Genomic DNA, 27,894 nt, shown 5'->3' on the forward strand with positions numbered 1-27,894 from the left:
CTTTGACTTTTTTGTCAGATTTAATCTCAACCACATATTCCAATCCACCTAATAAATGTGTGGCATAAAATAGAGTTCTTAAGTTCTTACAACTCAACATGGTTCTCAAAAGATCCCTCCCCTATATATATATACACACACACATACATACATATAACTCTTTCGAGTTACGGGTCTCGCAAGAAGCAACCTCTCTATCCTTAGGGAAATAGGTAAGGTTTTCCGACATCCCAACATCCCTAGACCCTACTTATAATAGCTTAGGTTATTTGTGGGAAATACTGGGTATGATTGATTGATTTGGGGGGGGGGGGGGTTGGGATTGCTTATTTTATCTCCTTATGACTTATAAATTATAAGGTGTTTGAAAAAGTTAAATTTTGTGAGTGAATAAGTTATAAGTCACAATTTTGTAACTTATAACTTATGACTTATATAAATCATAAGGGGGTTAAATAAGGAATCCCAAACACCCCTTTAATCACAAAATACATAAAGATAAATCAATGTTATATGTATGCTGTTTTCTATTTATGTCGGTGATTTATAGAGTAACGCATATGGCATATGTTAAGCAAAGTGGTGTTACATGATGTTATAAACATAATTAACAAAAGACAGAGATCACGATTGGTCATGACACCTGATAAAAAAGGGCGGGGTACACAATCAATTTAGTGCTTGAATGCATCATGCTCGTAAGCAACCTGCCGTAGGTAACTTTCTTTAATATATATAAATATATATACACATACACGCACGCACCCGTGCGTGCACAGATACAAACCCTATAAATATCAGCTATTTCAGCCATTTTCTAAAACATTCATTCATCTTTTTATCCCGAACTCTTTCAAAAAATTTCTTCTTTCAAATCACAACCACAAAAAGTTGCCTTTGAGAATAGGATCATTAAGGTGGAGCTATGACAACGAGTTCGCGATGTCAAATGCTTGGATGTACGTGACGGACAACGACACATCAGTTAGGCCAATTTTGGCCGGCGTTTAAAACAATGTATGTTCAATTTGGAGGTACCTTCGATCGTATGGCCAGCAAATCAACTCAAAGTGAAGGGATATTACTAAAAAAGTTGGTCAATTTCCATCGTTTCTACGTGCGAACACTTGCCGAGATGTCCGGACAAGATGGTATATACAAACGAATCGTGACTACCGAAGCTTTGTCAATAACAAAGGGTTTTTAAGCATCGAAGTGTGGGATGTTTTAGGAAATCATCCCGATTTATGGCTTTGGTTATCGGGGAGGATCCGGCACCCGCCTCCGGCTAAAGACGACTCTGAATCCGTCGAACCCGAAGTGGAAGATTAATTTTATGTTTTCTTTAATTTAGTATCTAATGTTATGTTTTAATGTTTTAGTGGTAATTTTTTAATAAATGTTATTTTAAGGTTATTTTTCAATTATATTTTATTTATGCTTTTCAATTTAAAAATAGTTTTGTTAATTTAATTAAAGGAAAACTAATTAAGTGGTAGAAATATAGATTGAGATGGTTTAGGGACGATTGCAAGGGTTTAGGGATGGAATGGGATGATTGTGAGATGAAATGATGTGATGATGCTAACATGGATGAGATAGAGTGTGAAAAAAATGGTGAAAGTTGTTTGGAAAGTGTGATAGTATCCGGACCATTGTCATCACTCTAAGACCATTCGTTGTCAAAACTTTCTGCACTTAGGCGTTTTGTGACACGTGACCGTCCAGTTAGCATTGGAAATTTTTGTAAAAAGTGTTGTGTGGTAAAAAGCTCATAACTCTCAAGCAATCATCACTCCTCCCTCCCTCCCTCTCTCTCTCTCACACACACAAAACATTTCACATTCAAAGTTATGTACACAACTTTAACAAGCAAAATGCCTCCCAAAACTTAGGAGGGGGGGGGGGGGGGGTACATAACGTTTTGAGGGAGTTTTGGGCCAAACAAGGGCCAAAAACACTCCCACTACGGATATCTAACAAGTAACGTGAGCCTAAAATGCACATGCATTTATCTTGATCAATGAGCTAACATGATTCATAGATTTTGAGATGTCTAAGATACGAACATGTTTCTAAACTATATCTAGTATGTAAAAACAGAAGTTCTACTTATATCACGTAAATAATCCCTAACGCTGACCATATCAAACATACTGACACTTAATTGAGCAGTCGATCCAAACATTACGAATCAACCCTAACCAACTTGATCTATCGATTCCATATATCTTTTTGTTATATACCTCGTTCCATGCAGGATAAAGAGCATTCATAATCCAATAATCCATCCACTATATTTTGTGAGTGATATTTTTATAATATAGGGAGTGGTTTATGGTGTTGTTAGTGGAGGAGATAGAAAAACAGCGTTTTTTCTGTATATTTGAAAAGTTCTTGTAACATCTTTTAAATTTTTTTAATATATTTTAAAAATGGTTGTGAGTGAATGAGAAATAAAGTTATTAAAAGTATTATTTAATTAAAATAGAGAGAAAAAATATGATGATTTTTAGTGTAATTTAATATTTGTAGATAGGGGAAAGAATGAATGCTCTAAGAGAGCGTTTCACCAAACCTCCCATCTATCTCTTGATATAATTTTTACATTAATATCGGTTTGAGTTAAGTGTCATTTTCATGCATGTGGTTTGTTCAATTACGTAACTTTAGTATGTTTTTGAATTTATTACGACTGGATACTTCACGTTTGAAAAACACGCAATTTTTGTACTTTTTTCAAACCTTCATCTACTTTGTCTGTCAAGTCAGGGGTAAAATGGTTATTTTTTATTTTCTTCATTCCGTTTTTTTTTACCTGGAGTTAAGTGACATTATCATATGGCTAGTTACGAAACTTCAGTAGATTTTTTAAGTATTTTACAAAGTCCATACTTTTTGCTAACCCTGTCTTCTTTGGCTGTTAATTAAGGGTTGATATGATTATTTTTTTTATTTATTTTTATAGTTTCTCATTTTTAACCCCTTGATACCAGTTTTTTCATGTTAACTAAACCCTAATACAATTTCATTCCTCAAACTCAATCGATGCTCAAACTCAAACTAACTCATAATTTGGGTTCTTCAATTCGTCACATGTAAGACCCCCTTGAATGTTATTTTTTTCGAGCAATGGTCTTGGCATATGCGTGAAGAATCGAAGAACCCAAGTTCAGAGTTTGATTGAGTTTGATTGAGTTTGATTAAGTTGTCGATTGAGTTTGAGGAATGAATTTGTGTTAGGGTTTAGTTAACTTGATAAACTGATATAAAGGGTTAAATGAAATGAGAAATAAAAAAAAATAATTACAAAATGATCGTTTTACCCTAACTTAGTGATCAAATTAGACGGGTTAGCGAAAAGTACGTAAATTGCAAGATTTTTGGAACGTCAAGTGTTCAGTTGCAAAAATTTTAAAAACGTACTAAATTTGCGTAGTTGGTCAAATTTTAGGTATGAAAATAACAGTTAACTCCAGTATTTAAAAAATGAGAAATTAGAAATAAACACAAAATGATCGTCTTACCCCTGACTTTATAGGCAAAATAGACGAGGGTTACAAAAAGTAATTAAAATAACATATTTTTGAAACGTGAATCATCTGATTACAATGAATTTAAAAACGGTACTAAGGTTGTGTAATTGAATAAATCACAGGTATGCAAATGTCAATTAAATCTATAGGTTTAAAAGGTAAGTTTTTACAACTTAGCATTTTTTTCAACAAGGGTTGTTCACGTGCTAAGCAGAGCCGAGCTAGGTTAAGTTCATACTTATCTCAAATTTAAATCGACCAGGCTTGACGTAGCTCGGATTTGAAACGTTGCTAAAAGTTTGAGCATAAGCTCGGCTTGGCTCGGCACGAGTTAACTAAATAGGAGAAATTCAATATATATTCCAAGTTCAATAGTTCAAAATTCAAATAGCCATTTAGTGGTTAAAAAAATATATGCAAAAACAATTTCAACATAATACACAATAGGTTCAACCGAATGCCCGAATATATAATTGAGTTCAATAGAAGGGTAAAGAGTATTATCGGGGAGATTTGGGCCGAAAGAATGATTGATCATTTAAAATAATTTAAGCCGGGCAAACTAACTAGCCACTGTGGCTCAGGCTCGGTTTTATACAAGGCCTAAGCGATCTTTTTTTTTCTTTAAGATTTTCCAAGCGAACTTCAAGACATGAGTTTTTTTTGAGATTTTTTCAAGCGACGAGTTTTTTAGACAATCTTATTCTCAACAAATAAACATTAATATTAATTGATAGCACACATGACCAAAAGGTGTTTGTGGATTGGTTTGATAGAAAAACGTATTTTTAACTACAAAAAAAAAATTCCGTATTAGATCCATGTCGTGTTATAAATGCACCCTCAAATTTCAAAACGCATTGTTGGATTTGAATTATAGCGAACAAAAGGTAGTCCGAAGATGAATTTTATTACGCATCCATAAAAATAAAGAGAAATACGAGTAAAAATGGATACGCTACTATAGTTTCAAAGACACGTGTTATTAATCTAGACACCATAGCTCATATCACCTTGGAAAATAGAAAATAGAACAAAATATCGCGATTGATTTAAATTTGCATATTTACCTCACGTAACAATCACCTATGACACATTAAACATGTTACATGTCACATAATTCAATCAAATCATGTTTATCCAAAAAAAGAAAATAAGATATGACAACCCACCGAGAATCGTCGCCGCTTATCCAATTAAACATTCAACAACAATAAAATAATCAAAAAAAGACAAAGGTGGCCTTCACCAAAATCATCTATAAATACGCGGCGAATGAAGCAGTGATCATCATCATCATATCCATATCCATTCATTCATAATATTAATAATAACTATCTCCCATTTTCCGGCAGCCATGTGTGGAATACTAGCTGTGCTGGGTTGCTCCGATGACTCCCAGGCCAAAAGAGTCCGTGTCCTCGAGCTTTCTCGCAGGCATGTTTCCCGTTTGACTTCTATTTTAATATAAAAATTGTTTTACACAAATTATTATTATTACTAGTACTACTGTTACGGTTGAATTTATTAGTATTGTTATCGTTGTTAGTTTAATTTGGAATATTAAGAGAAGTGAGCTAATATTTTTTATTTGTGGGTTGTAGGTTGAAGCACCGTGGCCCAGATTGGAGTGGGCTTTATCAGCACGGTGATAATTATCTGGCCCATCAACGTCTGGCTATTATTGACCCTGCTTCCGGTGACCAACCGCTTTTTAAACGAGGATGAAACCGTGGTTGTTACGGTGGGTGTGATTATTATTATCATTTTATAACGATGAAATAAAAATTAAAAAATGGAGACTCTTAATTTTGTTAAGCCCCATCATACCCATGAGCTTCTATTCATGGAAGGGTGGTGGGACCGGATTGATTTATAATTATACTGAATGAATGATAAAGAGAAAAATAATAAGTAATTTAAAATAAAAAAGTGGTAATAATTGACAATTATTTTTGGTGTTTTTAAGTATTCTTGTTTGGTGGGTTTTTGTGCTATTTAACAAAAACTGAGGGACGTTCTGTTTTATTGCTCCACTAGACACGTGTTTGTCTTGTGTTTGATCACTGTTTTTTCCCGACCAATTAAGCCAGTGAACCGGTTGTGAACTAGACTGAGGATGAGAACAAGTTTTTTTCTTTTAAAATCTCATTTGTGAATAATTTATTGCTGAAGACTTCATATTTTAATTATTTAAGTCTTATTATTTTATTATAATTGTAAATTCGTATCAAAACGTTACTTCCAAATTCTATTTTGTATTAGATATCCATATAAATTTTATTATGTTTTTATCTCATTAGTTCTTAAATCTGGCTCAATCAGTCTGATCAGCGAATTAGTTTTGATGCCACGTTCTTGGATAAATATATTAGCTTTTCGGGTTTTTTTGGTTATTTTCTGAGTTTCTAAGAGAGATTTTGATGTTTTAAAACAAAATGAGTGAATTTCTTTAAAGTGACATTTATTTTAACGTTTTTGTGTTTATTTTGTGTGATAGTCTAATATTACTCACTAATCCAGTGGTTTAGTGGTATAATGCTTGTCACTAAAAAAAATGTTATATGATTCGTCTCGTTTGATTTTGAAGTCAATTTTGTCGGAAAACACAGGTCAACGGCGAAATTTACAACCACGAGGAGCTCCGGAAACGTTTAACCATAGCCGGTCACAAGTTCCGCACAGGCAGCGATTGCGATGTTATTGCTCACTTGGTAAGCAATAAGTAACATTTTATAAAAAGAAATTGGAGTTTCCTATGTAACTAAAGTTATTATTAACATTGTACAGTATGAAGAACATGGCGAAGATTTCGTGGACATGTTGGACGCATGTTTTCCTTTGTGTTACTGGATACCCGCAACAACACCTACATCGCGGCTCGCGATGCCATTGGGATCACCTCACTCTACATCGGTTGGGGACTTGACGGTAACAAGCTTTATTATTGAGATTGGCTTATGTATTCTGGATCGATGTAAAACACTACTTTTTAATGAAATATTGATAAAAAACGTTATTTTGTGTGTTTATAGGTTCTGTTTGGATATCATCAGAACTAAAAGGACTAAACGATGATTGTGAACACTTTGAGGTGTTTCCACCGGGACACCTCTACTCCAGCAAGACCGCCGGGTTTCGACGTTGGTACAATCCAACTTGGTTCTCGGAGGCTATCCCGTCTACCCCATATGATCCGCTTGTCCTCCGTCGTGCCTTTGAAAACGTGAGTAGTATTAGTAGTAAATAATAATAGTAATAATAATAATAACAATAATAGTAGTAGTAGTAATAATTAGTGATCAGTTAAGATGGGTTGTTTGATTGTTATGTGACATGGTTAATGTAGGCGGTGATTAAAAGGTTGATGACTGATGTTCCGTTCGGGGTTTTGTTGTCGGGAGGGCTGGACTCGTCACTGGTGGCGGCTATAACGGCTCGTTATCTGGCTGGTACTAAAGCGGCTAAGCAGTGGGGGGCTCAGCTTCATTCGTTTTGTGTCGGCTTGAGGGTTCACCCGATCTGAAGGCGGCTAGAGAAGTAGCCGATTATTTGGGGACCGTGCACCACGAGTTCCACTTCACCGTACAGGTACCTTAAATATTATTTAAGTCTGCTAACTTTTGGAACAACTAACTGGATAGGTGTCTTATGTTATAAATATTTTGTAGGATGGTATTGATGCAATCGAAGATGTGAATTTACCATATCGAGACATACGATGTGACTACAATCCGGGCAAGTACGCCCATGTTTCTCATGTCGCGCAAGATCAAGTCTTTGGGTGTGAAGATGGTCATCTCGGGTGAAGGGTCGGATGAGATATTTGGCGGGTACTTGTACTTTCACAAGGCACCCAACAAGGAAGAGCTCCATCAAGAAACCTGTCGCAAGATCAAAGCGCTTCATCAATACGATTGCCTGAGAGCCAACAAATCCACGTCCGCGTGGGGGTTGGAAGCCCGAGTCCCATTTTTGGATAAAGAATTCATCAACGTCGCCATGAGCATCGACCCCGAAGCTAAAATGGTAAGAAACTAATATTTTTAATAATTTTTTGCTCTGTTGTTTAGACTCAATGAGAAGCACTTTATGTTTCTAATATACTTTTACATGGTTATATGCAGATCAACATGGATCAAAAACGGATCGAGAAATGGATTCTTCGACGGGCTTTTGATGACGAAGAACAACCATATTTACCAAAGGTAACTAATTTAACAATTTAAACCCATTTTAACTTTTTTACCATAAAATTGCCGCCTCTGACGGTTTTGGTGTATGTCGTGCAGCATATTTTGTATAGACAAAAAGAACAGTTTAGTGATGGAGTCGGGTATAGCTGGATCGACGGGCTCAAAGCTCACGCTGAGCAACACGTAACCGACAAGATGATGCTTCGGGCAGGGAACATATTCCCTCACAACACACCTGTTACAAAAGAAGCTTACTACTATCGAATGATATTCGAAGCGGCTTTTTCCCACAAAAACTCTGCTAAGTTGACCGTACCCGGGTGGGGCCAGCATAGCTTGCAGCACTGCAAAGGCCATCGAGTGGGATGCTTCTTGTCTAACAATCTGGACCCTTCGGGCCGGGCTGCACTCGGAGTCCATAATGCTGCTTACAAGAAGAAACGCGGGTATCAAGTTAGGACCAAACATTATTGACAACGTGCCGCGGATGGTGGATAGATCCGCTGCTGAGCTTGTGATTCAGGGCTAACGGGTTATGATTGTTTTAAGTTGTCATCTGTGCTTTTAAGATGTGTTGGTTGTTATTTCTTACTATATTTTGTTGTGATATGAATGTATAATTAACGAGTCAAATGTATTGTTATGTGTAAGATTGGGTTTTTAAATAACGATGGATGATTACTAGTACTTTGTCGGCGGTTATACGTATACACATATGTATAACCATAATAATCCAATAATCGCCTAGAAATTAAAGTTGATATATCTATCAGGATATGTTTTTACAAGTGCAAAATAAACATAAAGATGTTAAGGTTTGGGCCTACGACATAATAGCCTGGGCCTGAAGTCGGTCTGCGTGGAATAAGAATAAAACTTTATTGGAGTAGTCCCAAGTAAGTTAAGTAATTGACAAGTCAAAAGACTTCCATGATTCTAATTGTTGTCTTGTCGGTTCATCTTGTATTTAAGTATACATGGTTTGGTTTTTATTAATTAGTGAAGTGAAAATTGGAACAAGATCCCCGGTTATCCCCAAATTAAGCTTTCTTTAAAGGTTAGGTTTTCTGTAAAGTTACATCTTGTTTTCCGTCTCTCTCTATGTTATATCTGTGTTTTCTGAATGCTTTTTTGTATCCTGGAAAGTTTTCTTTAAAGGAAGGTTTTCTCGAAAGTTACATCTTGTTTTCCGTCTCTCTCTCTATGTTATATGTGTGTTTTCTGAATGCTTTTTTGTATTCTGGATTATGTTCATCATTTTGTTTGCAGCCTACGTGTGTACATGGGTCCTTTTGTCTCAAATTGACTAAAAACCAGGGGTGTAAAGTGTAAACGACCTAAGCCCGAGCTCGACTTATTTGAATTACGGGAACTCTACTTGAGCTCAGGTCGTTTTCAGCTTTTTTTTCAAAGCGAGCTTGGCTCATTTATTATATATTAATTAATTGTGTATGGATCAAATACAAGTGACTTAATATATACAAGTACAAAAGAGGTAAAACTTAAAAATACATAAGGCTCGACAAGCCTAAACGAGCTCGAAAAAGCTCGCCTCGTTTCAAAATTTGTATCAATCCTAGCTCAAGTAGCTCTGAGCACTCTGCTCGTTTGCACCCCTATAAAAAAACAAATATTTAGTTTTTGAGTTTTTAGAAAAGTTCTGTTTCGGTCTTTTGGGTTTTACCGTTTGCGCTTGAAATTTTTGATCCGGAAAAATATTTGATGCCAAATCTTTTTGTTGATTAATATTTAATTGATTAACTTAGCTTTGGACTAAAATATTTTGAGTTACACTATATATTATTAAATTCTTAATAAGTTTTCAACATTCAAAATCAAATATGAAAATCCCTAAATTTGGTTTCAATTATTTCGCGGATTTAGTTAAAAGCAAAACTGAAACTGAAGCAATAGTTGAGTTTTCACTGCAACATAAAACCAAAACGTCAGTTTTCGTTTGGCTTTAGCTTTTAGCTACACATCGGTATTGTTGGTTTCATACACACCTCTATCGAGAACAATGGTTTTGATAAAAGAAAATATTATAATTTCAGTATATTTTCAATTTCTAATAAAATATTGATCAATGCAGTTTGACAGGAAATGGCAAAGCATCATCCTGATCTGATAATGTGCAGAAAGCAGCCCGGGATTGCGATTGGAAGGCTTTGTGAAAAAGATGATGGAGAATGTGTTGTTTGTGATTCTTATGTGCGTCCGTGTACGCTCGTGCGTGTGTGCGACGAATGTAACTATGGGTCATTTGAGGGTCGGTGTGTGATATGTGGAGGGATTGGCAGGGGCGGACCCACATAGTTCCCATCGGGGTCCCGGGACACCAATGTTTTTTAAAAATTACTTAGAGACGATATATTAAATTTTGTAAGGACCCCATAAAAATTAATACTTGGAATCCATACTATTAAGGCTGAACTAGTCTAGTGGAAAGTCCCTTGTTTTTTCTTTGAGAGGTTGCAGGTTCAAGCCTCACCATACCCAGTTTTTGTTGTTTTTTTTAATATTCTAGTCAATATTAGTTATTTAGTTAGGGTATTTGTGTTTTTTCTTTAGTTTATCCCATATAACCATTATCACTTTAGTTTATCCCATATAACCATTATCACCATGCAACATATATAATGACTACATGAGTTTTACATATACTTAAATTATTTATCTTGTGTATGTATATTATAATTAATCATTTATTTGTGTAAGAGTTAGTTTTTCATGTCTTGGTTATTCATGTAAGACTATATATATATAGCTTACGCTTATGTTTTTCGGGTATGAATAAAAATGAATTAAAAGTGTATGTTCTATCTAGTTTCTAATCTATATTCTTTCTACTTACTCGTTTCCGATGACACCATATTTTCGTGTTTTATTATGTTCCTCCTCTCGACCCGACCCGAATAACGACCGACCCAAAAATTTTGTAAACCGGAGAAATTGGGACCCCATTGACAAAAAATTTTGGGTCCGCCACTAGGGATTGGTATTTCTGATGAGTATTATTGCAAGGAGTGCACGCAACAGGAGAAAGATCGAGACGGGTGCCCGAAAATTGTGAATTTGGGGAGTGCAAAAACGGATTTGTTTTACGAGCGCAAAAAGTACGGATTTAAGAAAAGATGATCGGTATTTGAGCGGTATCGGTATTGACTCTGTTACTTACCTATAAATCTTGTTAGCCATGGATATATTCAAATATATTTGGTTGTATAACAAAACTTTTGGAAATACTTCCCTTTGTGTTGTTACATTTTTTGGTATTTTATATTGTGGTGTGGGAACTGAAGCATTTAAATGGCTCAAAAACGACTAGTTAGTCAAAATCTCCATCAAAGATTCTAAGAATATGGCTTTTTTCTTTTTTTTTATCAATGTGTACTGTATTCAATCAAATGGCTCAAGACTATACTGCCCTAGTCTGCAAAATAGTTTGTCTACAAGACTACAAGAAAAGATACTAATGATAAGACTTTTTAAGCATACTTTCTACTTCATTGTTTACTATAGTTCAGTAATTGAAGAAGAACTTGATGATATTATTAATTTCTTTGTTATAAAAGAAGATTTTTTGGGAGGAAAAGAAGAAAAATCTAAGGTTTGTTGCGTCGCGTGGGATAAAGCGGCATCTGCTAAAGAAGATGGAGGGTTGTGGTTGTGTCTCTTAACTCTTGAGATTCAAATATCGCTCTTTTGTCTAAATGGTGGTGGAGGTTTAAATTGGAATTTAGAGAAAAGGGGTTACGGCTTTGCATAACAACAGAAGGCTAAATGGGGCTTGCGGTAAGATAGCGAATATCGAGAATAGTATTGCTAATCAACATGTGTTGCTGGCTAAGTCCATTAAAGGTGAGGTAGGAAATTAACAAAAAAATAAAATTTTGGTTGGGCAATTGGCTAGAGGATGTTCCTTTAAAAGCATTTATTCAAATTTCAAACCTTCTCTCAAGTAAAATCTGTCTAGTGGCAGTCAGGTGTGCCGAAACGGATGGATAATTCAGCCTTGTACGGTGAAGCGGTGTGTTAGCCTATGGCATTGCTTGAGAAACTCTATTATTTTAAATTTAATGGTAGTGTAGATAATGGTGTGGCTTCGAGTTTATTTTAGGTTGTCTCGATGAAAAAACTTCTTTATTGCATTTTTTATTGGAATTGATGGTTTCCTTTGAAAATAAATGTTGTTGCTTGGCTGGCTCTTTAGAATCTTTCCTATGAGTGATAATCTATTAAAAAGGAATGTGTTCGTAGGCCCGACGGTGTATGTCTGTTGCATGACTTCATGAGAGTCTATTGATCATGTATTTACTTCTTGTTACGTAGCTTAAGTGGCATGGAATACCATTGGTACATGGTACATTATCCACCCAATTTATGCTTTTTTGATGCACAACGTTTTTGGTATTCATAATCATGTCCCGGATGTGGAGCATAAAGGGAGTATGATATAGTCAATTATAATGATGGCTTGTTCAAGTTGATTTTTGAAAAGAAGCCCCATTAGGATTGAAAGCATCCTTGAAGATATTAAAATATTAAGTTATTTGTGGATTAAAAATAGATCAAAATGCTTGGATTTAGATTGGGATGGTTGAAAGTGTTTAGCTTTGTAAGTCGTCATTGGTTTTGATGAATTAATACAAAAGGTACAATCACGGTCCATTGGAGGTTATCCAACCAAACGACCTATTATTTTACTCGTGTCTCTAACTAGTTTTTTTGTATATATTTTGATATGTGTTTTCCATGTTTATTATACCTTTTTTTGCGTTTCACTTACCCTTTTTTTTCTTTTTTATTTGTTAGAGTTGGGGAAGAGAAAATATGCAATTGTCCCTATCATTATTCACTTATCTTCATCAACTACAAGATTACTGTCACCGTCCTCCAAATCTTAAAACCACATCTGCATATAACATGTTCCAGGTATCATTTAATTGACATATATATAAGCATCAAAAACTTAAAACAGTAAAACCTTTATATATTGATATAAGTGGTAAAATCATTGGCATATACACCATTAAATAGAAGACTCCAAGATCAAGTCTATAGATCACAGTCTAGCTTATTCAAAATGAAATAAATAACAATGTAATACATAAAAACCAAAAAAAAATGAACTTATAAACTATAATAATATGATCAGATGGATGCTTTCAACCTTCTGAAGTTTCTCGAAACGAATCGTCAAAATTCACCGACAATTCATGTTAAAAGGCGATTAATGATGCCATAACTCATACTTAAGCAAGCTGCTCCTGCTCCAACAATGCTGAAGTATGCTCATCAAATGTAACTTCAGGATCTAAATTATTATTATTAGTTACCGACAATGAATCATGTGATCTACGCACCCCAAATGAAGCCGATTTCCTCAACTTATTAAGCTCGTCTTTCTGTATACCCCAATCCAACTTCCCATCTGGAGACCCCCAACCTGAGAGCTTAGAAGGCCCCATTGACTGCCGGTTGACCGCCCCACGGTCAACAAAACTTTGACTCATCATCATCGTACTCAGTATATCCCACCAATAGCAATGCTATGGTAGGGTCTGAGGAGGGTAAGATGTAGACAGCCTTACCTCTATCCCATAGGGATAGAGAGACTGCTTCCGGTGAGACCCCCGGCTCGATAGTGGTTTTGCATCAAGCCTTGGACATAAGGCACATAGCACTCAATCATCGAGACATCGGCTGATTGGTGCATGTGCCCTTGTCTTTCGGCTATCAACGCCACCACATGATGCCTGATTAACCTTCCGCCACTTTTAACGTTATTTTCACGAGATTAGTAAAATAAAGTCAACAAAACTTTGACTGCGGTTTGAAAATGCAGCCGCTCTCGAATTCATAATCTGGTTGGCTCCAAACGATGATGGTGACGACATCCTCATGTTTTGGTGTAACGGGCTAATTCTCGATTCTAGTGAAATCCCCGAACCCAAACGGTCAACACTTTTGCGTGTTGACCCATTAACCGTGTTGTACTCATCAAAATACTCGTTAAAACCCGAGTTAACGCGCGCAAACTCATCAATCAGCTGCTGTTGACGATAACGGTCCACCATCATCAACTCAGTTTCAAGATCCAACCGGTTTGACTGGTTTGACCAAAAAACACCGCCTCGAGGAGAAGAAGCAACGGGAGTAATCGGTGGTGTCGAACTTTGAGGGATCATTGTTGACAACGAGCCCATATTAAAAGGACTAACCGATGAAATATCATACGCCGAGCCCGTTGACGGGTGTAACGGGCGCAGCTCTTCGGGTTTATGAGCGAAAAAACAAACTTTTCGACTACACCCAATTTCATCTTTACATAGGCGCGTCCGATACTGAGCCGGATGAAGCCAACACTCGAAAATCCCATGTGCGTATTCACAGTTATCGCCTTGTTTACACGACCCTTTTCTAAACTCGGGACACGGAACACAACTATAATGATACTTCGTGGATCCCTCCTTCGCGCGTTCTCGCCCGGGTGGACAAACGGGCACTCGGTCCAATCGTGTGAGTACGCTCTCGAGCAAGGTTTGATCTTAAACGCATACATCCTAAACTCATCCGTGTTGTATATCCCATTTTTCATATCGGGTAACGATAGATCAACCGGATACTCCTTTTTAACTACAATCGGGGAAACCGTATTATTCACCTTATGTTCTTCAACACTGTTATTAACTAAATCAGTTAACATAATAATATCTTGTTCATCAGAGTAACCATTTAACATAACTTCCAACAATTTCCTTGTACCATTGAACACAGAACCGAACACAAACGGAATCAAATCCACGGGTCGGTTCCGATGAACATCCAAACAATTCGTATCACCCGAACACTTGATCAAAAGCTTAACTACCTCAACAGACGCGCTAGACCCTCCAGCAACCGCAAGGTGCATCGCAGTGGCCCGGTCCGAACCCGAACACTTATTAACATCAACACCAGCTAACCCTAGTATAAACCTCAAAACCTCTTTGCTACCAAACATGAAGGCAATCATAAGAGGTGTTCTTTCCTCAAGCTTCATCTTTTTGGACCCGATCGCTCTACCGTACCATAAACGCGACTCGTTAACATCGAACGCCTCTTCTTCGACTAGTTTTTCAACTAATACCCTAAATTCTTGCAAGCTATCTGATGCTGCTAACTCAAGCAAAACTGAAATTGGGCTTATGGGTTTGTCTTGATTTTGACTCGTACACATGTTCCTACAATACCCAGTTACAAATTTTCAGTAATCAAACCCTAATTGAATGAATTGATCAGTATAAGCGATGAAATTAGGTTTAATTTGTTCGGAAAATGATGGGTTTTTGATATGAAGTGGAATTAAGAGATGGGTAACAGTAATTGAGATGCTAACGTACCTTGATTTGATTTGATGAAGTTGGTTGAAGAGAAGAATTGGAATTGGTGGAGTCAAAAAAGACGAAGAGAAGACAAAGGCAAAGGCGTCTTTGTTACAAATGTTTCCCTCCACCTAAACGAAACTCAAAAGCAGTGCAAATGCAAATGAGACGAGGATTGTGGCTTTTAAATTTGGAAATGACTTGGAAAATTCTAGAAACAATATTTATTCCTTAATCGGCATTTATCTTGTGGCGACTCTTGCTGGAATTTCATGGATCTTATCTTGCACCGGCTGGGTTATTTTATTTAATATTTTGGGTAAGTTTATTATATTAAATTGTGAAAATAAAAAAATGGTGCATGTGCGATTGGTATACGCTAATAGAATAGAGTCATAGACGGTAAGAAGATATGTTCTCGGATTCAGGCACAAACCAAACCGGGTCAAAACTATTAAAGGGAAAACAAACCCACAAGCGCTACCATTAATACACTACCAACTACCATGAATACTAGAGTTGTGCAAGAATAAACACCAATAGGGTAGTGCCACCTGTATAGTAGGTATGCATGAGACCAATGTGGCGGCCACGCAAAGGATACGGCGTGATTGTGTAATGGGCCCCATGCAAAATAGCACACACGATCTCCACTAAGACGATTACAAAAGGACAAACATAATATTCTCATGACAAGTGGTCCAATAAACATTCCATGCTTCTAGCTATAAATAGTCTTCCATCAAACGACACCAGGATTTAGGATTCTTAATCTACCATACCCTGTGAAAATATCCATTTAATTTGACTCAGGTTGAACTCATGTTACTTCAGACCAGATGCAATGGATTAGGGAATGGAAAGTATTATTACTTTGTGTTTTTTAGTAAGCGAGAATAGATAATAGAATAGTATGCATTTTCATTAAAACGGACTACATAAGTCTCCTACAATAAAAATAACTTTCTTTTATTTTCACAGCATTATACAATTAAAAATCATAATAAATATATATTATGAAAAATCAAATATTTTTAGCTAATAGAATTTAAAAATCATCCAAAGTTAGCAGTTTTTTATAGTATATAATGTACTAGTTTTAGAGCCCTTGTTACACACGGGATATTTCAAATTATAAAATTATAAGTAAAACAAATAATTACATGTCGTATATGAAAAAAATGTATTACATCTATGCTTGTATCTATACAATGTATACATAAGTTATCATATGTCATATGAACACAAAATCGTACAAAAATCATATATAAAATTGAAAAAGAACATTTTATTTAAAATTATAAAACAAACATCAAATAGTTATGCAAGTGTTTAAGCTTAAGTATTACATAAAATATTTACAGGGAAAGTGTTTTAGGAGCCTCAAAAATGATTAGGTCAAAAGAAAAGAAGATTTATAAGCATGCGAACAAAAAAAAGTTTGTAAATATAATTTGATAAACTTAATAGATAACGGTAACTTAAAATGTTTTTTTTAACTCCGTCACCTATAAAATTTTTAGTTTATCATTGTCGGTCTCAAGCTTGGGTATATGAGGAGAGTTTATATCAAATAGTTTTTGAAAAAGGCTCCGGCGTTTTAGTTAGCTTTAGGCATCAAAAACGTTGAGCCAACTCTGTTTCCACGCACATTATGTAATGATTGCTAAAATTCATTTGTATTTTTATATTCTGAGCTACGCCAAAAAAAAAGATTTTGATAAGTTTCAGAAGGCTTCTCGATTTTGTCATAATGACAACATAAAAAATAACATGTTAACCCATTCAGTTTTGTGAATATTTTGTTTCATTTTAGCATAGTTTTGCATGACATGCTTCCGATACAACGTTCTGATCACCATTAAAAAAATTAATGTTGACATAAATATTTGAAATTTGATAAAAGTTAGAAGCATTGATAGGCATGGGGATGGCATGTCGAAAATGTTTGCAATCTTTTATTTTGTTTCATTTGAGCATAGTTTTGCATGACATGCTTCCAATACAACGTTCTGATCACCATTAAAAAAATTAATGTTGACATAAATATTTGAAATTTGATAAAAGTTAGAAGCATTGATAGGCATGGGGGTGGCATGTCGAAAATGTTTGCAATCTTTTCTTAAGTTTTAATAGTTGAGGAAAAAATAGTTAATTTGCCAAATCCAAAAGCTTTTGATTATTTCAAAAAATGCCCTTAAAAATAAACTTGAAACCCGATTCATGTTTAAAATTCTAACTTTCATACTTTTGATATTTTAAAGTCAACACTTTGAACCCATAACAAATTTGATGATAAATCTATTTTGCATTCTCAAACTTTTAAAACTAATCAAAATTTTTATTTTTGACCCGTAACAAAGACCTAAATGTAGTTAACTTGTACCAAACAATCTATTTACCAACTTTTGACCCATAAAATCAAATTTAACTTCCACAAAAAACTCAAAACAATTTTCATTTGAGAAACATGATTTGTTGTTGATTTTTGGAATTCACCAAGTATTTTGAAATATATAGTAAAATAATATGTTAATATTTATATTTATAAAAATATATAGATATTATATAACTTAGTTATTATTATATAAAGTAATCTATTTTAAAAGTATTAATTATATTATTTGTAACATGATTATGCAACTATCCATATTTTTGATTCTTCAACTAAGACTATGTGTTGTGGTATAATTAGTAAAAACTAGTTATCACGTCACGAACTGCTATATAGAATAACTAGTCATTTATTATTTTAAGCTTTATGGGATAACTAGTCACAATTCAATTAAAATAATTAAATTATATACAAAAAGAAAAGACACTAACAAATGGATGTGATGGATTTTGTTTATTGGTGTGAACGATTAATTCCCTTGGAATCAAAATGGTGCCTAGGTTTATTTTGAGCGAGGTGTTGTTCACGGCGTCATCCTATCTATGTAGCATTGATGGCGCTTTCACGACACATAGCCTAAACATCGCCTTATTTTTCATTACCATTGTTCAATTTTCTCATTTATTACCTTGTATCAAACACTACCTAAGTCTTTGTATTAAAATAATATGATAAATTGCACCAAATAAATAATATGTATATCTAATATATAACCATGTTATGTGTTATATTTCTCATGTTATTTAGTAAAATGAAAATAAAAATAAATATTATTTAATTAAATATGGATATAAGGTGGAATGAGACGTGAGAGATTGTTAAAAGATATAAGTGTTTTATAGACGTGAATGAAGAACCGGATGTGAATGCTTTGTGTTGATGCTTATATGATCTGTCTTGTTCTTTGTCAATCGTTTATTTTGGTCTAGTTTGGTTGAGGGCATAATTGTAATCTTCTATAGGCCATTCGCATGGTTTGTAAGCGAATGGACTTAGTTTTTGAGTTTATACGCTTGTTTGTAAGTGTATAGGACATTTTTGGTAGCTATACGGCTGAGTTATAGGCGTATGAGTTCTTTTGTTTATTTTGTAGTCCATAGGCTGAGTATGTTCAGCTTATAAGTAGGGATATAGGCGAATGAGGTGCTATTCGCTTGGGGATGTCAACGAATGGACCTAGTGACTATATAAACGTTAACTTATGATATGAATGATAGCTTATGCTTGATTATTGAAACGATTTGTCTCTTTACTCTGTCAAATTGACTCCATAATAAACGCACCTTCATACAGTTAAACCTAATCAAGTTCAGTTAACTATATCTAGGGCCGGCTCCGAGAATTGAAAAAAAAATGCGCATAAGGCGAAAAATACTTTGGGTATTAAGTAAAAAGTATTTTGTTGGGTTTAAACAATTTAATTTTTAAATTGGCTTCTTTAGTTATAATTTAGTTGTGTAAAAAACTAATGCATACAAGTAGGCTTACTGTCTCAAATGAGACTAGAACTCAGAATCTTTTGGTTGGGAGTCATACCTATTTGTCACTAGACCAAGTTAGTTGTTATATAATTGAGTTTAAACAGTAAATATATACATATCGTTTTTCATAAAAATACATATAATTATAAAAAAAATCCAGGCTTATGGTCGTCGCCCACTCAGCCCATGCCATGGCCACCCTGACTATATCATAAGACTACATCCGTAACTATCGAGCATGAATCAATTCGTCGGTTCCTCACTCTGTATAGGCTTAGAGTGTACATGATTTAGCAGTCTAAAAAACAAAATATGTATTACCTTAAAGATATGGTGCAATGTAATATAATTTAAATTATAAAATAGGATATTTCCAGTCAATTAAGGCAGCACATTATTTTTCCTTAACAACTTGCGCATTACCGATTATATCCATATTAGGTATCACAATCGAAGTTTTATATAATTTACTATAAAACGATTACAATAAAGTGGCAGGAAACGAAAAAAGAATTTAATAAATTTGAACTTAAAATTTGCTTATATATATTTAGATTAGATGCTTAATTTTGAAAAGCTTCAATTTTCAGAATTTTAACACTTACCTGAATATTTAATTAATTATGGTATTATTCGGTTTTCAAATCGAACTTATCAATCGGTTCCACGTACAACCCGAACGAGTTCTACGACCAATCAGAACCGATGTCGAAAAACTTACAAGACTATGAAATTCATCGTCGCGGTTTACATATAACATATCATTAAAATTTAAAACAGCAAAAACTTACAAAATTTTAAATTAAAAAGTTATTATTTAAAATTAAAAAAAGAGGACTACACAAAATGCAAACTTTGATAGTATGGGTGTGGTGGTGACTAGAGGTGGGCAAATAAACCGGTTAACCAAACCGACCCGAAAACTGAACCGGTTTGAAACCGATTATATAGAAACCAGTTTGGAACCGATTGAAACCGTAGGTCGGGACTGGTTTGTAATTTTCTCCACCAAACCGGTTAACCGAACCGAAACCGGCCAAAACCGGGCAAAAACCAAATCGAAACCGATCAAAACCCGAACCGAAACCGATCGTACAATGGTAAGAAACCGGTTTCAACCCGAACCAAAACCAATCATAAACCGGTTTTGACTTTTGTTAACCAAACCAAACCGGTTTTGAGTTTTAAACCGGTTTATGCACCTCTAGTGGTGACTAGAGAGAAGAAGACCTTTGGAACCTGGACTGATATTTCCTAATCATGCCCCACTTATTTTCTTCCAACTGGGACCCACATATGCTGACGTGGACGTACTGGTAATCGGATGACGTTTTTGGCTTTTGCCAGCACCTTTTGGGTCCAAATGGCTGTAACTTTAATTGGGTCACAGACGGATCAAAATAAAAGGTACGTGCCACGTGGAAGGCTGAGACTGGATTGTTTTTTGGGTTATGTAACAGATTCGGTCGTCCTAAAGAGTTGTTGGGCGGAAAAACACTCGCAAACAACGTTGAAAAACCGACCACGCCTGCCCCAAAACATGACATTTTTTTAGTCCAAATTCCATAAAAGCTACTCCACCTACATTATTTAATGAAAACCTAAAAAATAAATTGTTAAAAGACTTTTTCTACTTTGGAATATTAGTTTTATTAAATAATTTAGTTGGAAACATTCTCACTTTTTATCTCTCAGACTTTTCTATTTTCTTTATACATTACCTTATTGAAAAGTTGAAAAGCATATTAAAAAGAGTATAAGATAACTAACGTTGGAGATGAGTGGTCACGATGTTGATTGTACCCGGTAGAAAATGATGGTGAGCGGGATAGGCATCAACCAGTGAAGGTGGACAACGTCAATTGAAGGTCGAACACAATGAAGATAGGTAGAGAACAATAGTTGTGAATTTGAGGTGTTTATTATTTCTGTTATCTAGATTTAAGTTAGTTAGCTTGGTTTTTGTATAACTATGTAAAGTTGTAAACTCGTTAGAGCATTCGTAGCCCGTTTTCCTAAAAATATGTGAGGAGGATTTGTAGATTATATGGTATGGTTATGAGTGCTTGTGAGTAGAGGAAAGAGAAAATGATATAGGGGAAAATTCAATTTGGGGTTTCACTGTTCATACCGTATAATTTTTTAATATTTTCTAAAAGTGGTTGTGAGTGAAGGAAAAAGAAAATATAATGATAAAGGTATAAAAAATATTATTTAATTAAACAGGAAAGAGAAAAAACAGTGATTTTTAGTATAATTATATGATATATATAGATATATGGTAGGGAATTGGCTGGGAATGCTCTTTAGTGTAGGACATGGGTCACGATTTATTAAATAATATTAATAAAACAAATAAATAATCTCTTTATACAATTTGAGAAATTGTAGTACATATACCGTATACAAATTTAAACGAGAATAATATGAAATATAACATATATACATATCTTGATTCATACTGAGGACCTTGACTTGTGTTCCAATAACAAATTCTTGAAACCGCACCGTAACGGCGCTCAAGTCGTCTAGCTTGTATTCACCGAGACCCGAGCATCACCATGAACTGGTTTGACGTTGTTGGGTTAGGTCGAGTGTATATACATGATGTGACTTATCCGGGTTTCGGTGTCCAAATCTGCTCACCCGAGCTTTCTATATATAGCAACGCATGTGATGAGTCACAGGACACATGGCAGCATGTGGTGCGCAGACCACCAGAAGATGACACCTAGCATGCTGTCTCATCTTCAGTCACGACACATGGCATGTTGTGGCACACTGACTCCTTGGTCGCAACACATGGCACGCTGACTCATCAAATCAATCAACACTTGTCACAAGGTCGTTCCTCACGTCGACACTTGTCGTAGTACCCGGTCCAACCAAAATTACTAACGCGGATTTCAAGCATTCTACCGATGTGGGATAAACTCATTTCCCTTTTTACCAATTTTCAGGTTCTCAATTACATACTGTAGAGTATCAATATCGCATTTATCTTTACTCTTTGGACACGTTACTAATTTATTTATTAGTAATAAATACTAATAAATATTAATTATTGTCCTAAATTTCTAACATTTAGTTGTTACCGGAAAACTCACATGCATTCTTGATATTATGCTAACTAATAAGATTACACAAATTATAGCTTGTGTTCAGCATGTGAAATTTAATAGGTTTTTACTTGAATAGTGGATTAGTTTGGTTTAATATCTGGATGAAAATACATAAGAATCAATTTAGTAATTTACAATTTTGAGCTTTTAAATCATGACCGACCAAAGCAAAAAACAAATAAGCATGTTTTCTAACAACTTTTTTTTAGTTACCCAATTCAGATTAGCCCATTCTAACTTTAACTATATGTATGACCTAATCAAAGTACTACAAAACACAAACTTGTTTATCCAAATTTTACCCGATGTGAAGAACTAAAGTGGTTTATAATAGTAGTTGGGTCAATCTATTGTCTTAATAAACCAAATCCAATTTTTTTGCATCTTGTTCAGGTAAACCCATTGAATAACACCAACTCCTTATGGTTAGGTTGGATTAGGTGACCTTGTTTTCAGTTTGGGACATGGGCGAGTTGATGGTTGCCCAAAACAAAATATATCGAAACGCACAAGCTAGCTAACCTTAAACTAGACGAAATAAGCATCCCATGGTGGTGAGTGGCGTCGACGACTACTAATGACACCGGACAACAACCAAAAGTGATGGTGCCCAACAACTATTGAATTTGTTGGGAGGCAATGAGCTTGAAAATTCGAAAACCTTTAGGAAAAGAGTGACAATGTTATAAAGAAAAACCTTATAAAGAAGCTTTAATGTTTTCTAAATTATGGTTATGAAGTATAAAACTAGGTTTAATATTTTCTATGATTATTTTCTAAATAAATTGTTTTATGATTTGCTTGTATTGATGAAAAGTATTTGTTTTAAGAAACACTCCACGAGATGCAGCCTAGTTTTAATGCTTACTTTGGACTAGAACGGTAGAAGCTTTTATTGCATTAAATTTAAATTTGATTTCAAAGGTTTTATCTTAATAAAGTTTTGTGTAATCCTGGATTTTATCATTATTTATGTTTGAATCTAAAGAATTATCGTGAAGACAAATGTACATCATTTTACAAGAAAACTTCATATAAATTACATTAAACAAATGGGATGGTGATTCGCTGGTAAAAACAAAACATATAAATATCTAGGGTTGGGAGGGAAAGGTTTTAGGTTCAAGTCCAGCAGACGACAAAGATAAAAAAATTTGCCGTGTAAAAAAATGATTCTTTAATATACTTAGGAACAAAATTTAGTTCTTCTCTAATCTCTCCCTATTATATATAAGGTTTCGATAAAATAAAAGGATTAAATGCGTGAAAGAAAAAAAAAAGACGTAAATGCTACCTTATTGCATTAACCTTAGTTCAAACAAATTTTTTATTCAAATAAAGATTTTAAGCATTGATACGTTATTGATTGTAAAAAAGGCGTTTTTAAGCGTTGATATGTTTTTTATTATAACATTTCATTAATATTAGTTTAACCGGTGCGTTTAAACTAGTTACAACACATTTAAATCCAATTACAATAATAACGTGTATAACGGATAAAGTGTGTCCAAATATCAAGATCTAACTCATGTACTATCTATGTGAATACAACGCTGCACTTAGAACTACTTGTAGTTTAACGAACGTATATACCCTCGTCCTAAAATACACATGTCATAGTCTGAAATCTTTGTACCACCTAAAGGTCATCACACACATGTATGGGGGCTGTCTTTCAAGGTATGGGCACTCCTAAAAACAGTCATGGCACACGCATCTATTTATAACACTTTATATGCAAAATATTAAAGTACTGTCTAGGATTAAAAGGAAAAATGTTTGATTTGTAGAAAGATAGTAACCATGAAGAAAACTAACCACGTTTTAAAAAAGGATCGAAATAAATAAAAGTTGATTTCACATGTTTTATTCTTCCAACCATAAATGACGTTGATTTTGATACACCCATTGTGACCCACCACACACTTCATTTGATCATCTTCCAATACTTTATTATTATTTATTTTTTAGTGTAAAAACTCTCTCCAAAAATAATTTCATTCCATTATTTAAGATACAACCCTCTTTCACTTTTTCATTAGCCAGATCTTGAATATTGATAAATGACAAAGAAACAGCCCATGTATCTTGAAGATATGGGTTCTTAGTTCTTACTTTTTTCTACCCAACTAATATCTAAAATAATTTCATCATTAAAGCCTCTTGCGTTAACATTTTGAATACGATCAAAACATACAAAAGATCCTTCTTCAGTATCTCGTAAAATCATCTCTTATATAATGTTAAAACATGATAACTTATTCTTTTTAAAAATTGTATTCCTTTAAACATTTTAACTCCTCTTTCACTTTAGCGCAAAATTTTCATAACCGTTATCAAACTGGTGGTTTACTGGTCCATTAGTAAGACCAGTTTTAAAATCACATGATATTTAAGATAAAATATAAAACTACTTTTGTTTTTTAATGTGCATATACGCAATATTGAAAAGAAGGGAAAAATTAAAATACACAGGGAGAAAAAAATGAGAAGTGCGAGAAGGATTTGTGGCCACATAAAAAAACCCTCAAAAAATATTCAAAAAAAATAATAAAAGAAATCATAACTCAAAATATAAATAAAAAACAAAAAATGTTTCACTCGTCATTCTCGTTCAAAAAAAAAACCCTCCGAAAAGACACAATGACGAAAATGAACAAAAGACACAATTATAACTGAAAAAAGACACAATAAATCGGAAAATATAACACAATGCCGAACAAAATATAACACAATGTTGAGTAATATAACACAATATCAAGAAAAAAAGACACAATGTCAAGGAAAAAAGACACAATCAATTACGAAAATAAACACAATGATAAACAAAAATACACAATGGTCTTTTTCACTTAACATTGTGTCTTTTTCGAGTTTTTTTTAAGAGCGAGGAAGACGGTGGAAATATTTTTGTGTTTTTACTTTTTTTTGTTTTTTTATTAAATTTTGAGTAATGATTTTTTATTTATTTGTTTTTAATTTTATTTGAAGGGTTTTTTTGTGTGGCTATAAATCCTTTTCATCCTTCTTATTTTTTTTTCTCTCTTTATAGAATAACTTGACCCTTGAAAAGAATATAAAGCCTAAATAAGTAAAAAATGAATCTAAAACAATAGATGAGATTTTAATAAATAAAAAAGGTAAATATAGATTTTAATATTTAGTGATCCATTCAACTCAAAAGTAAAAATAACAACTTTAGATCATATTAAATGATAACAAAGTTTTTTTTAGAAGCTACTAACAATGTCCAAAATATGATAAGTTGCTATCTATTACATCATATATATTTTTTTTACTAAACTAATACGTAGCAATATAGAGCTAACATTTTTCAAATAATTTCATCACTCAGAAAAACTAGTTAAACAACCAATCCAATAGACCTGCTCAATCAGTCATGAGTCAATAATCAATATTTACCAGTTGTGTAACCCGTTCCAATCCATTCTGGTCTAGTATGAAAATAATTGTTTATGAGCATGTTTGGGATTGAGTTTGAAAAATGCTTATCGACTTATCGGCTTTTTCAAAAAGCTATTTTGAAAAGCCAGGATTTAGGGCTTTTGAAAAACTGTTTTTTAATCATTTCAAAAATCTTTCTTAAAAATCTAAAATAAGAAAGATTTTTGTGATAGCCAAACACATTTAAATTTATTAGCCTTTGAAACGCCAATAAGCCAATAAACATTTTTCAAACTCAATCCAAACATATAAGTTAAATTATAACAAAAATAAATTTGAAAACAACCGTGCACGTAGAAATATGATTATCTTGTTTTGCTTAGAAACAGGACATCCTGTTTTTGAGTTTTTTTTCCTTTATATACTAATTTTATTCAGCAAATATATATGATCTTTTACCATTAAACACCTTCATCACTAAAAAAAATAAACTTAAACTCATAATCCAATTTTTTTTAACTTTATTTTATAAAACATACAAACAAGACACGGATTCTTTGAAACTATCCATTAACATCACAAATAATCAAAACCTGTCAAGCAGCCGCGCCCTCTATATAATTATTCAATATCAAATGTTTGTTTATAATGATTATGTGCATCCATTAGAAGTGCGTGTGCGCTCTTCATATTGTTTCCCGGGCCAAACCAAACAGTCGGCCAGATCATACAAAACATTCCATGTTTCCTAGGTTTATTTCATTTGGAAAATGAATCGGCAACCTTACAGGTGCACGAAGCTCAAATAAAACAGGCTTTAAGATCCTGCATATTCCTACCATAAGCAAAATGTTTGGTTCCCATACTTGTGAATGGCATTAATCCAAACGCGCGAGCTGTCTTTATCTCTCGAGCAACCTTTCTCTGGGCTTTCGCACTAATTTTGGTCTACATTAAAAAATAATAATAGCTTCAAAATGTAATCAAGATTTGAATATATTATAATATAAGTAGCTATATTATTTCTCACCTTGCTCGTCTTGATAATTACTCCAGCCTCGGTTATAAAGTTAGCAAGAAACTTCACATTCTGCATGCATGCGCAAAATCTAAGTTGAAATAAATTAGGAACGTAAACGAACCTAGCCGCTCGAGATCAGCTTGCTAAAAGCTTAAAATGAATGGAGCTTGATCCTAAAAATAAGCTTGTTAATTAAGCGAACCAAGCCACTCGATATCGGCTCGCTAAAAGCTCGAAATGAGCGGAGCTCGGTCCTAAAAGTAAGCTTGTTTAATAAATAAGTCAAGCCACTTGAGATCAGCTCGCTAAAATCTCAAAATGAGCCTGGCTTAATCCTAAAAATAAGCCCGTTTAATAAATTAGCCCAACCCAAGCTTCACTTATTGAGCTGAAGGCACAAACGAAGTAACAAACCTACTATTTAAAAAGTTAATTTAATATATTAAATACACATATATATATGTGTGTGTCTATATGCATATTTAAGTATTATATATAAAATTATGAAAAGATAACTATATAATATGTATTATGTTATATACTAATATATATATATATATATATATAATTAAAATGTATATAGATTAATTAACAAATAATAAACAAGTCGATCTCGAGCTTTAGAAATAGAGCTTGAAACAAGCCGAGCTCTCCTAAGTTGAGTGAGCCAAGCTCAAGCCAGCTCGGGCTCAGCTCGGCTAGGCTCATTTACAGCACTATAAATTAAAATTGCTCACCCTAAAATCAGCTTTTTGTAGAACTTACTCGGTTGATACTTCAAACTCCAATCTTTTCACCGGTTTCCGAACACCCGGTTTAGTAAGATCAAGATCCTGCACAAACCCACGATTTTATTAAACTTGTTGAAGTAAAGAAAACATAATAAACTGCTTACACTTGATACCTTAACATCATAAGTATTACCAGGCCAAAATGTGACATCTGGTCTAAACTTATAATCCTCTTTCTCAACTTCATTCACATCATACTCAAAATAAGTAGCAGCATCCTTTAACTTTCCATCCAAACCGTCGGTCAAAGTAGTGAGACCATCATCCAGACCGTCCAAATATCCCGATCTTCTAGAACCATTCAACCTAGACATCATTTCAGATATTCCTTGACCAGTTTTCTGTTGATCAAACTTTTGATAAAAGGAAGCTGGACCGACAGTGCGGTTTGGAAGATCACCGAATATGCTTCGTTGAAAGTCTTACGTGGGTTCTGATGAGTTGGCATTTGCATCAGTTTCGATTGCTGTGCAAAAATTTGTTAAACCGACTTTTATGAGAAATTGCAGAAATTTATATAGTATGTGGCCCGATAAAAAGAAGCATAATAATGTGTTTTCTTTTGCTTTGCAGGTAAGTA

At 34.1% G+C, this 27,894-nt stretch overlaps 2 protein-coding genes and 2 pseudogenes across 3 annotated transcripts; 2 read left to right on the forward strand and 2 right to left on the reverse strand.

Annotated features, from left to right (window-relative positions):
* The first annotated feature begins 4,834 nt into the window (after positions 1-4,834).
* Positions 4,835-8,313, forward strand: LOC143571799 (asparagine synthetase [glutamine-hydrolyzing] 1-like; annotated as a pseudogene). The gene is made up of 9 exons (XR_013142160.1): positions 4,835-4,973; positions 5,141-5,280; positions 6,149-6,250; positions 6,327-6,467; positions 6,572-6,762; positions 6,886-7,127; positions 7,208-7,565; positions 7,664-7,744; positions 7,829-8,313. The product of XR_013142160.1 is annotated as an asparagine synthetase [glutamine-hydrolyzing] 1-like (transcript).
* A 1,522-nt stretch (positions 8,314-9,835) lies between these two features.
* LOC143571801 (PHD finger-like domain-containing protein 5A) lies at positions 9,836-10,870 on the forward strand. Its single transcript, XM_077057128.1, has 2 exons — positions 9,836-10,028; positions 10,725-10,870. Exons 1-2 carry the CDS (start codon positions 9,836-9,838, stop codon positions 10,868-10,870), a joined length of 339 nt encoding a protein of 112 aa, XP_076913243.1.
* Positions 10,871-12,987: 2,117 nt separating this feature from the next.
* On the reverse strand, positions 12,988-14,955 carry LOC143571812 (zinc finger CCCH domain-containing protein 66 pseudogene; annotated as a pseudogene).
* An 11,372-nt stretch (positions 14,956-26,327) lies between these two features.
* LOC143571803 (uncharacterized) lies at positions 26,328-27,777 on the reverse strand. The gene is made up of 4 exons (XM_077057129.1): positions 27,428-27,777; positions 27,261-27,356; positions 26,533-26,592; positions 26,328-26,450 (listed from the first exon to the last, which is right to left on the reverse strand). Exons 1-2 carry the CDS (start codon positions 27,629-27,631, stop codon positions 27,285-27,287), a joined length of 276 nt encoding a protein of 91 aa, XP_076913244.1. The 5' UTR covers positions 27,632-27,777; the 3' UTR covers positions 26,328-26,450; positions 26,533-26,592; positions 27,261-27,284.
* Between the last annotated feature and the right edge of the window lie 117 nt (positions 27,778-27,894).

Source organism: Bidens hawaiensis, unplaced genomic scaffold (genome assembly GCF_021521415.1).
Source record: "Bidens hawaiensis isolate Kalapana, Puna unplaced genomic scaffold, B.hawaiensis_p1.1 tig00025586_1, whole genome shotgun sequence".
Taxonomy (NCBI): Eukaryota; Viridiplantae; Streptophyta; class Magnoliopsida; order Asterales; family Asteraceae; genus Bidens; species Bidens hawaiensis.